The following is an 11,046-nucleotide window of genomic DNA, read 5'->3' as shown; positions in this document are numbered from 1 at the left end:
CCATTTTTTCTCTATATAAACAAACCTTCAACCCCTTTAGCTCAATCACTCATTCTTCTGTATCTAGGGTTTTATTTGTTTTTATTTTTATTCGATTTATTTGTTTAATTAATTTCATTGGCCTATGATTAAAATTTATCAATATAGACAAGCATATGTCTGAATTATTCATCATGTTGTTAGCCTAATCTTCTCTATGAGGCCAATTTTAATTTTTTTTTTTCAATAATTTTTTTTAAAAAATTGTTTTTTTGCTGTATTTATTGATGTATTAAATGAGTCATATGATGATTAGAAGCATAGTTCAAATGAAATCTCTTTGATTATAAAATTTCTTTATAGTCTTTCGCTCCTATCTGATGACTCAATTTCATTTGTGTTAAAAATTCAATTTTTAGTTAATTTAGTGTCAATATTATTTTTTTGATAAATTGAAATGGTTAATCTATTCAATACTCTTTTTATTTGTGTTAAAAAATTGATTTTTAGGTAGTTTATTTGTAAGTTATTTTTTTCTTTTCACTTGTGTTAATTAAAAAACTGATATTTTAGGTGATTTATTTGTAGGTTATTTTTTTCTTTCAACTTGTGTTAGTTAAAAATCTGACATTTTAGGTAATTTATTTGTTAATTTTATTTTGGCAAATTGAGATTGATAATGGACAATGACGATTTATATCATTGGTCTCGTTCGTCGTAATGGTGTATAAAATCCACCTTGACGACCATTCTGATATATCACCACCCATAAACTGAGTCCTTTAATGTTAATTCACTTCCTTTTTTAATCATATTTGATGTTAATATTAATTAAGTAGTATATCAAGTGTTAATTTTTAGCTCTTTTTAGTTTCTTATTTAGTAGCAGTGATGAAAAATTCCTGTGTCGAAGACTTTTTTTGGTCTATGATGGTTTACACAATCCTCTAAGAAGTTCTGAGGTATATCATATTTCCAATTTTAGCTCAAATGCTGTTGATATTTAGTTTATTTGTTGTTATAGTTATTTCATTACTTTGTGTTTTTCTAGTAGTAATAATTTACTATGTTGCTAGACTCTCCAAAAATGATGTCGCACCTCTGTTGGCATTTTTGAATAGTTAAGTAATGTGGATAATTTATGTCTGATAAGGAATGAAGTGATGATAGAATTCATAAGTCTGTCTCTCCACTGAAATACATTTTTATGATGTAAAGAGTGAATCCCGACAGGTTCTGATCATTCAAAATAATTAATCCTTTATTAACTGTGATTTTTTTGCACTTTTATTTTATAAATTTATAGTTTTATGGGCATAGGATGAAATCTTTTATATCGTAAATGGGTAATTTGCGTCTGAATCTTTCATTGATGCTATCACCTTGGAGAACTGATGCCCTTTAATCTGTTGTTTGGACACTTCAAAAATGTCAATGGGTGCGTGTTGGATTCTGATTAGTGTGTTTTTGGAGAATCCAACATGAGTTTCATGTTCATGGATTTCAAATTTATTCATTTTGTTGCATTTAGTTATGATGAAAGCCAATTTGCAGAGCAAGGGTGTCTTTCAAAAATGACAAAACACTTGCATTGAAGGTTGGCGATATCTTTAGCGATTCTCCGTGCCTTTCAAACTTTTTTTGTATTGATTACGGCCTCGAACAAATCGCTACATTCCACCCCATACCCCACCCCCATCAATTATTATGGTGCAATATTCTCTATAGAGTGGATATGTTCATATTTCTCAGCTGAACTTAGTTTGGCACGTTTTCTTTACGGTGCTCAGATTGGCGCCATTGATGACAGAACGTTGTGATTTCAAGTTGTTTAGGTATACATTTTAAGTTTACTTTTATCTAAAATAGCTTCAATTTATATGATCATTAGAGTCTTTGACAGGAATGCTTGTGTAGTTAGGTACCTCGAAGATCTCCTAGTAGGAGTCTTTGGCTAATCCATTATAACAGTGGTGAACTCTGTTAGATGTTTGTTGGGTTCTATTTCTGCTTTTTGGATTTTTGTCAGATATATTTGTTTTAATATCCTTGGCCAATGATTAAATTTCTATTATAGACAAGCATATGACTGAATTTTCATCATGTTGAAAGCCTAATCTTCTCTATGAGGCCACTCATATTTTTCCTTTTTTCCCTCACCCCTAAGGTAGTGGTACAGACTATGTACTCTTTTGCCCCCCAGATCCCACTTTGTGGGAATATTTTGTGTATGTTGTTATGGTTATTCTTAATTGAAAAAAAATGCTCTTTCATTGGTGTTATTACTTAATTAAATGGGTCATATGATGATTAGAAGCATAGTTCAAATGAAACCTTGGTGATTATGAAACTTCTTTTAGTCTTTCGCTCCTATCTGATGACTCCTTAATTCTGTTGAAAATATGTTTTTTGGGGTACTTTATATTGTTTTTTGAAAAATTGAAATGATTAATGGACTGTGACGACTTATATCATTGGTCTCGTTCGTCGTAATGGTGTTAAATCCACCTTGACGACCATTCTGATATATCACCACCCATAAACTGAGTCCTATAATTAAACTTTTTACTTACTTTCCCAGTGTAGTTGGTGTTAATTTTGCAATAACATTTGAGTATTATATATATGTGTGTGTGTGTGCGCGCGCCTGTATGCGTATATGTATGTGTATATATGTATACATATATGTATATATCGTGCTGTGATGAAAAATGTTTGTGTCGGAGACTTTTGGTCTGTGATGGCTTACACTACCCTCTAAGAAGTTCTGAGCACTTGTGTTTTTTAAGTTTCAACGCAAATATTTTCTGTGTAGTGTCTTTTCTCTGTTGTAAGTACTCTGATTTTCTTTAAAATACTTGCATTGTTAATTTCTGTTAGAGGTCGAACGAAGTGATGATAGAATTCATAAGTCTGTCAATCCACTGAAATACATTTTATGATGTAAAGAGTGAATCCCGACAGGTTCTGATCGTTCAAATTAATTATAGTCTTCCATTAATATGTCCCTTTTTGTTTATTCTTTTTTTTTTTAAAAAAAAAAACGTTGAAATTTTATGGGCATATGATGAAATTTTATATATCGTAAATGGGTAATTTGCGTCTGAATCTTTCATTGATGCTGTCACCTTGGAGAGCTGATGCCCTTAAACTTTTTGACTTTGTATTTAAAAGACATTGTTGGGACGGGAAATGTTGGATGATGGGGAGGGGATAGAGTGCATATAGTCATTTGTTAAACTTACAGGAGAACGTAATTGCCAAAAGAAACTCATTTCTTGCCAATTCCATCTATATTTTGTTGATATTGAGTTATGTCATTCTTGGTTATATATTTATGTCTTAAATTTGTGGTCCTTTTAATTACTTATAAAGATTATCTTTCCATTTATGTTGCTGTGATGAAAAATTCTTGTGTCGGAGACGTCGATCTGTGATGGCTTACACAACCCTCTAAGAAGTTCTGAGCACAAACTTTTTTTTCCCAATTTCTACTCACATGTTTCTTTCGTTTTTCTTTAAATTTTCTCCTCCATTTCGAGGAGGAATAAGTTATTACAGAATTTTCAAGTATTTGAACCAGCAGTTCTTGTAATTCATCTCGATCTGCGAATAACTTCATGGCCTGCGCCAAGCGTCTATGATAGGGAACCTCTAGGCATCCAAGAGGTTCCATCTGAGCCAATGATGGCTATATTTGATCCATCTTTGCTTTTGCTGAGGTTTCTTCTTATCAGCAGTATGGCTTAATTTTGTGTCTTTGGCAAAGAGAAAATGATGGGGTATTTATTGTCATCTGAATTGCATCCCAATATTTGGATGCAAAAGTAGTGATCGACGTATTATATCTGATTCTCTCTTGGCCAACCTCCCTTCAGTCGAGGATGCAAAAGTAGTGATCGACGTATTATATCTGATGCAAAATTTTGCGTTTGAGACTTTTGGTCTGTTGACAACACTACCGTCTAAGAAGCTCTGAGCACTCTATTTTTCTGCATAAAAATTGGAAAATTTTACTATGGCTCATGAGTACCACGTAATAGCCGTGGGATGTTATTTTTAAGGGAAAAAGGGTCAAAAATATCCTTCTACTTTGATTAATTGGTTAATTTTAACCCTTTGTGATAGTATGATGTTAAATTTACTAAATAAAATTGTTACAATGAACTTAATTAACTTAATCTTCTTTCCTAACACACTCATTTTCCCCAAATCAACTGTCACCTCTGGAAATGGGTAGAACAGCCACACACGAATCAGAACAAAATTCTTGACATTAATCCCAATTTTTTCAGCAAGATGCTTTCCACACACCCTACCTGATAGAGCAACGCAACAATGGCTTACCCAAATCGTCTGCTCCACACAAGTCGTCAACTGCTTTCTTGACATGGAGGAACAAAGATTCTCAAGGAGGAAGATACCATTTCTCAAAAAAAAAAAAAAAAAATTTTAATTAAATTTCTAATGTTCAGTATATATAGGACGAAATGGTATCCACCTATCTTTTTCTTCTTATTTTTCACCAAGGAAATTGGTGTTAGAAAGGTTGTTGGGTTCCAAGAAGAAGGAAAGTAACAACAGAATCATTTTTTCAACAACAGATGTTGCCCATTTACGACGATGGCTGTTAAGTTAGAGAAAATGGGTGGGTGGGTGTTTGGGAAGAGAGTTAATTAGGTGGTTTGGTTGGTTAAAAATAGATTAGATGAGTGAAAATTATTTATTTAATTGAAAACAGTTAATTTGGATGGATTTCATCTATTGGAGGGGTAATTTTGTTTATTTTGATAATATTAAGGATAAATTTGATCCCATACTGTCACAAAATTAAAGTTAATTAATTAATCAGAGTACAAGAATGTTTTTAACCTTTTTCTCGAAAAGACTAGTGGGCACTACGTTTTTCCTCGTTGAAAAATACCCTCCCACTAGTATTACGTGGCACTCCTGGCCCACAGTAAAATTTTCCCGACTGCGTATTTGAATGTTGTCTTTTATTCTGGTGCTCTGAGTGGCACCTCGAATCTGGAACAGTTGATTTATCTTCGGGTAGGAGCTATGAAGATCACATACATGTAGGGATGAAAATGGTGTGGTGCGGTGTGGGTGTTCGGGTTGTTTCTAAATTCGCAAGTTTTAAAATTCATCACACCGCATCACCTTTAAACCTGCATAAATTCGTCTCACATTTATACCTGTGCATAACCGTACTGCACCGCCCCGTGTTTTGATTTTTTCCTTTTTTTTTTTGAAAAAATTGTAACTCCATTGAAAATCATAATATTTTAAAATCTACAATTAGAAAATAATAACTAATTTTTATTATATTACTTTTCACTATGATTTATTAAAAAGTATAACGTGTACAAATAATGATCAAATAATATATTTTTATTAAATGAATAGAGATGTTAAAAAAGCTACTATAAGATTATTTATTTGTAGTGTTATACATGTTATTTTAAGTATCATCAATTTTTAAGTAAAGAATACATATAATTTTAGGTATATTAACGAGAATAATATTAATTTTTAACTTTTTTTATTTTAAATCCGCATATATTCGCAACATGCATCGCATCATTTAATAAAAATCTTACTTTAACTTGCTCCGCACCTGCACCGCTCCATTGACATCCCTACAGACATGGAAACATTGCTAATTTGGGAATGCGTGTTCAAGAAAATGAAGTTTCTTCCCTCGACAGGTTTAAGCAGTTCATAGGCTGTATGGGCGTTTTAGCGTACTATATGTAGCTCTTTCACAATGTAACAAGAAATAGCTTATGCCAGCACAAATGTATAGTGTTTGATATAGTGCCATCTTTCTTCAGCTTTTTGTTGCACTTGGGGAGTGATTATCTAGCTATTTTCACTCTTTATTCACCAAGAATATGTGAGAAAAAACATGTTTTAAGTTTAAGAAAAATATAATAATGTCCTATGTTACAAAGACTGCCTGATATTATGCTCTCACAGTAGATGTTTTTTGTTGTATTTGACACCTTTTTTGAAAGGCAACTCACCAAAGTGAGAGGTTTGGGGTGGGTAGAGATTTGTATGTGTATAGAAGCTGATTCTGATATACCCCAGCTCAAGACAACAATAGACAAGAAACAAGCTGTGTGCATGCCTTGATACGAGCCTTCTATCGTAACTCAATTTGCATTCTTCACATTTTCCTATTTAGGGTCATGTTCGGAGTAAGTAGTAATTGTGTCATATTTAGTCTTTTGTCTAATCAACTGCAAAACTGCTTTGCATACTGCCAATTTGCCATCATTGGTAAGTTTGATTTCCTATTCTCATTGAAATTTTTTTCGTCTGGATATCTAAAAACTAAAAAAAATGGTTGATGAAAGGATGTCGACACAACACAACCTATTAGTCAAATCTTCGATACAATTGAGAAATAGGGAAGGCATAGATTATTACAAAGAGCACAAAGTCAAATAAACAACAACATACCCAGCGTGGGTCTGGTGAGTGTGGTGTGTACGTAGACTCACCTATAACTAATGAAGGTAAAGAAGTTGTTTCCAATATAAATAAACCTTAGACTCAAATAAGAGCCCTAAGTCAAATGCCTGCTATTGTACATTACATTACACTCTGCTTCAAACTAGACACATTATGGTACTATGCCAATGAACAGAAAATTCAAATACATTTTCATGTCAATTCCAAAAAGGTTTAAAAAAAAAAGGAAAAATCGCGACTTCTAAGTCATTGAGGCGTTGTTAAACTACTCTCCTGCTTATTGTCGACAGCGCAACCTTCAGGAAGAACTGTCCCGCCAATTCTATAAGGAGGCCAATACCGAAAAATGGACCTACCTAGTATGTTCTTCGCAGGAAGTGCTCCCCTGTTGAAAGAAAACCAGACTTAACGTGAGCATATTTAACGAACAAGGAGTTTGTAGGAGCAGCTCCAGGTTTTCAGACAGCGGAAAACTCACCATACATGAGAATCGTAGCTGTTATTCCGATTATCACCCATAACAAAAACTGAATTCTCAGGTACACGCTGCAGATCGACATGAATAAGAAACAGTAAGGACAGTATACATTCTTCTTACACTAGATGGAAATTAAACAACAGACTTTGGCTACAACCATGGAGGTTTTTGAAAAAGAATGGCACAGAGTTCAAGAAAATGAAAGAAGATGTTTGAATCTTGTGATCTTAAACATGTCATGCGGAAAGTTGAAAATCAAGAGTTTCCAGAACAGGAAAGAAGCATTCTTTTTGACAAAGACTACAAAGGAAAGTAAGACAAGCAAATAGAAACGGGGGGAGTATTAGTCAAATCTGGTTGAGCCAATACTTTGGTATATTCAGAACTTTTCAAGGTAATGAACTGGAAGGGAACTGATCTCGAGTTACATGAATCAGGAAAGACGGAACATACCACTGGTGTCATTTCGTAATTGGGTGGCCCGTTTATAAAATCTTCATTCCTCGCAACCCCATTTACGATCAGTTTTCCTTCATGAACCTGCACTAGGAAGAATCACCAAAATATTTCCTTTTACACTGCTGGCAATTTGGGCATATATTCGGTAATACAAACTACTCTCATCCTCTCCAAAATAAACCGGAAGAGAAAGACAAGATATTGCAACGATTTAAATGTATGGATATTGGAGATTCATCACAAAGGGAGTGCAGGAGGTCTCTCTTTTGAATAATATGGCAAATTTTCCTCGACATTCCTCTTCTATTAACTAGAACACTTGCACAGCCGATGAGTTCCTAACTAGTTCTCGTTCTAATTTGACGAAATTGTTAGGAAGAAAGTGTCGGTCTAAAACAATTAAATGAGGAAGCAGGTTGAAATTTTGAGTTATCTTTCGGATGTTTAAGAATGAAAAATGAAAGTAATATGGCAAAGTCTAATATGATCTTTCTCCATATCAGTGAAGTGGACAGTATCTTCCATAATTGTCGTTGAGCCGGATCCACTGTATTATTGTTTTGATCCTTATAAGAACAAAACCAGTAGAAGTGGACAGGATCCGAAGCTGGACAAAAAAGGAGAGGAGGACGGTATGCTCGACAGAAATAGCATTTTTTTGTAAGGCAGCAGAAGAAACACACATGTCATTAAACAAAGATGTATATTTTCGCTAGCTTTTCGGTGAAACCAGGTTTTGTACATGATGAAGATGCAATCCTACACACAAAAGAAGATCTGCACAATCTGTAATTACGCTTTATGGCACTGGCTTAGAGCACTTGTTAAGAAAAAAGGAAGTAATCAAATGGCGGAGAAGCATGCTATTTGACAACGCGCGCAGATACTAGTTCAAGCCCATGGATCAAAATTTCAGCCTAGAGGTTGCAATTACATCCAGGACACTTGGGTAATGCCCGTGGTTATATATCATCTATGTAATGCTATTGGCAAAGATTCTAAAAAGAAATGATAAATCAACAGACCGGGAATGGCAGAGAGAAGATGCCTTACCCAAACGGAGTTTCTACAAAAGGGTCTGGTCTCTCAATATACTGATTCAATCGACCAGGTGGGTGCATGGTTTTGACAAAGAGAGACTCAACTCTTATTGTTGAGGGAGCATAGAAGAAACGAAATACCGAGGGTATTGTCACCCATGCACTCTATCAATCAATTCAGTTGCTTCTATAGCTATTTAACGTAACATAAAATAGTGGTGGCTATGAAATACCAATCGACCAGTCATAATTAAGCAGTTCAAGTTCATGGCGATAAGAAAATAGTAGTATTGCTTCTATCATCTATTGAACTCACCTCGACAATATCACCTTCCTTTGCAACAATCCTCTTGATAAATACATCGTCATCTCTATAACCTACTTCCTGAAGAACTGGAGGGCTTTTGAATATTACTATGTCATTGGGACACGGCTTTCTAAAATAGTAACTGACCTACAAACCACAAAATCAACATAGTTACGAACAAAATGACTTTGAAATAATCGACAAGTCATATTACTGCACACGTAAAAGGACATCAAAAGATAAATAAGATGGAAAGAACCAATTCTTCAGGAGGCTTAAACATATGTTTGTACCCTCAGCTAATCGTCTGTAGATGATTGTAACACAAGTACACAACCGCATTACCAGAACGATTTTAGATACAATTTGCTGGTAATTCTCTCGCTATAGTAAAATGTAATTCGATGCATTACGACTGTTAATTATAGCAAACCTGATTACTAATCACTATGAGTTCTATAATACTAAAATCATATTCAGAGTCGAACTATTCCATATTTCAACGTCTATACTTCCTGATACTGACATTTTCATTTTGGATTCAATATTTAGGTCCAGGAGAGGCCAAGACGCATAAACTCCACAACAATGTTGTCCTTTGCATTTCAATTGCCTCCAACATTTTATTCCCCTACCAACATACAACGCTGGAAACGTAATCAAATCAATTGTCATTAGTTAAATAAGAAGGAAGTATTCAGCCAAAAAGTGTCCCCAACTTTATCAACGACTTATATATTCAACTATGCCTCAATCCCAAACTACTAGGCGTTAGCTTGCATGAACCATTTGTAATTCGATGATTCATCACAATTAGGCTGTCTTTACACTCCTTCAACATACTTTAACCCTCCTCCGTTATCCAAAATTGAGACCAAGCTCAACTTCAAAGGCAACCAAAGGTATAAAACAAATTACTTTATCAGCTATAAGTTTCCAAATCAATTATGAATTGTCAATAGTTAAGTCGGAACGAAATATTCAACAAAAAAGTGTCCAACTTTATCAACACCTTATATATCAATTTTGCCACTATCGGAAACAGCCTCTCCACCCCATACCCTACCTACCTACCTGTGGGATTACACTAGGTATGTTATTGTATTACCTCTATCCAAAACTAACAGGGTTCAGCTTATAGGAATCACCTCTATTCATCTTACTGATTCATCATAGTTAGACACTTAGACTATTTCTATGCTGGCACTCAACCTACCTTCGCCCTCCATCGTTATCCAGACTCCAGACCAACTATGCTTGTAAAGTTCAACTACCCCATCATCAACAACATCTATACCTCAGTCCCAAACAAGTTCCCCCACTATTACACATATCACGATATGTCATAGCTGTGGAGTTTTTTTTCCATCTCGTTTTTTTTAACGAATACATCTCGACATATTCATCATCTATTTGGGTCAGCGATATGAATCATCACTGACACTGGCATTCAACCTACCTTAAACCTCCTTCATCCATACTCAAGACCAATATGCTTGTGAAGTTCAACTACATCAACAACATTTACACCACAGTCCCAAACAAGTTGGGGTCGACTATGAATCATCACTGACACGGCAGTCAAAACTACCTTAACCCTCCTCCTTTATCCAGACTCGAGACCAACTATGATTGTGAAGTTCAACTACATCAACCATAACAACATGTACACTTCTGGCCAACAATTTGGGCTCGACTATACGAAAATCACTGACATTGGTATTCAACCTACCTTAACCTTCCTCCTTTATCCCGACTCGAGACCAACTATGCTGGTGAAGTTCAACTACATCAACTATAAAAGTAACATCTACACCTCGGTCCCAAACAAGTTAGGGTCAGCTATACGAATCAACAATGACACCGACTGACTGACACTCAACCTACCTTAACCCTCCTCCTTTATCCAAACTCAATACCAACTATGCTTGTGAAGTCCAACTACATCATCAACAACAACAACATCTACACCTCAGTCACAAACAAGTCGGGGTTCGCTATACGAATCATCACCGCTTCATTTAGGTTCAACTACATCAATAACAACAACAATGATAACACCAGCACCTCAGTCCCAAACAAGTCAGGGTCGACGATATGAATCATCACTGCTTCGTTCAAGTTCAACTACAACAACATCTACACCACAGTCTCAAACAAGTTGACCGATTCATTTAACTTCACCTCATGTCAAAACAAACAAAAAACAAGTTGGTGTCAACTAAAGGATTCATTTAAGCTCAGGTCATGTCAACAACAACAACAACAACAACAAACCCAGTGTATTCCCACTTAGTGGG

The 11,046-nt window shown here is 34.9% G+C and overlaps 1 protein-coding gene and 12 non-coding genes across 13 annotated transcripts in view; 12 read left to right on the top strand and 1 right to left on the bottom strand.

The window, feature by feature from the left end:
* The first annotated feature begins 275 nt into the window (after positions 1 to 275).
* On the top strand, positions 276 to 368 carry LOC124887549. Its single transcript, XR_007045318.1, has one exon. It is a non-coding gene; the product is annotated as a small nucleolar RNA snR60/Z15/Z230/Z193/J17 (small nucleolar RNA).
* Positions 369 to 660: 292 nt separating this feature from the next.
* On the top strand, positions 661 to 760 carry LOC124887552. The gene has a single exon (XR_007045321.1). It is a non-coding gene; the product is annotated as a small nucleolar RNA Z43 (small nucleolar RNA).
* Positions 761 to 862: 102 nt separating this feature from the next.
* Positions 863 to 944, top strand: LOC124887570. Its single transcript, XR_007045336.1, has one exon. It is a non-coding gene; the product is annotated as a small nucleolar RNA U61 (small nucleolar RNA).
* A 190-nt stretch (positions 945 to 1,134) lies between these two features.
* Positions 1,135 to 1,223, top strand: LOC124887575. The gene has a single exon (XR_007045341.1). It is a non-coding gene; the product is annotated as a small nucleolar RNA snoR14 (small nucleolar RNA).
* A 65-nt stretch (positions 1,224 to 1,288) lies between these two features.
* On the top strand, positions 1,289 to 1,382 carry LOC124887562. Its single transcript, XR_007045330.1, has one exon. It is a non-coding gene; the product is annotated as a small nucleolar RNA Z101 (small nucleolar RNA).
* Positions 1,383 to 1,532: 150 nt separating this feature from the next.
* LOC124887548 lies at positions 1,533 to 1,656 on the top strand. Its single transcript, XR_007045317.1, has one exon. It is a non-coding gene; the product is annotated as a small nucleolar RNA snoR86 (small nucleolar RNA).
* A 617-nt stretch (positions 1,657 to 2,273) lies between these two features.
* Positions 2,274 to 2,365, top strand: LOC124887550. The gene has a single exon (XR_007045319.1). It is a non-coding gene; the product is annotated as a small nucleolar RNA snR60/Z15/Z230/Z193/J17 (small nucleolar RNA).
* Positions 2,366 to 2,432: 67 nt separating this feature from the next.
* LOC124887554 lies at positions 2,433 to 2,530 on the top strand. The gene has a single exon (XR_007045323.1). It is a non-coding gene; the product is annotated as a small nucleolar RNA Z43 (small nucleolar RNA).
* A 145-nt stretch (positions 2,531 to 2,675) lies between these two features.
* On the top strand, positions 2,676 to 2,754 carry LOC124887569. Its single transcript, XR_007045335.1, has one exon. It is a non-coding gene; the product is annotated as a small nucleolar RNA U61 (small nucleolar RNA).
* Positions 2,755 to 2,866: 112 nt separating this feature from the next.
* On the top strand, positions 2,867 to 2,954 carry LOC124887574. The gene has a single exon (XR_007045340.1). It is a non-coding gene; the product is annotated as a small nucleolar RNA snoR14 (small nucleolar RNA).
* An 80-nt stretch (positions 2,955 to 3,034) lies between these two features.
* Positions 3,035 to 3,128, top strand: LOC124887561. Its single transcript, XR_007045329.1, has one exon. It is a non-coding gene; the product is annotated as a small nucleolar RNA Z101 (small nucleolar RNA).
* Positions 3,129 to 3,372: 244 nt separating this feature from the next.
* Positions 3,373 to 3,450, top strand: LOC124887568. Its single transcript, XR_007045334.1, has one exon. It is a non-coding gene; the product is annotated as a small nucleolar RNA U61 (small nucleolar RNA).
* Positions 3,451 to 6,507: 3,057 nt separating this feature from the next.
* Positions 6,508 to 11,046, bottom strand: part of LOC107841033 (chloroplast processing peptidase) — an 8,562-nt gene continuing 4,023 nt past the window's right edge. The window contains exons 2-5 of the mRNA XM_016685039.2: positions 8,756 to 8,893; positions 7,394 to 7,480; positions 6,941 to 7,008; positions 6,508 to 6,847 (exon numbers count right to left, since the gene is read on the bottom strand). Of these exons, the coding sequence (XP_016540525.1) occupies positions 6,709 to 6,847; positions 6,941 to 7,008; positions 7,394 to 7,480; positions 8,756 to 8,893 (432 nt within the window). The 3' untranslated portion in view covers positions 6,508 to 6,708. The remainder of the gene's footprint in view (positions 6,848 to 6,940; positions 7,009 to 7,393; positions 7,481 to 8,755; positions 8,894 to 11,046) is intronic.

The sequence above is a fragment of the Capsicum annuum genome, chromosome 9 (genome assembly GCF_002878395.1).
Source record: "Capsicum annuum cultivar UCD-10X-F1 chromosome 9, UCD10Xv1.1, whole genome shotgun sequence".
NCBI classification, from domain to species: Eukaryota; Viridiplantae; Streptophyta; class Magnoliopsida; order Solanales; family Solanaceae; genus Capsicum; species Capsicum annuum.
This window is presented reverse-complemented; position numbering and strand designations above follow the sequence as displayed.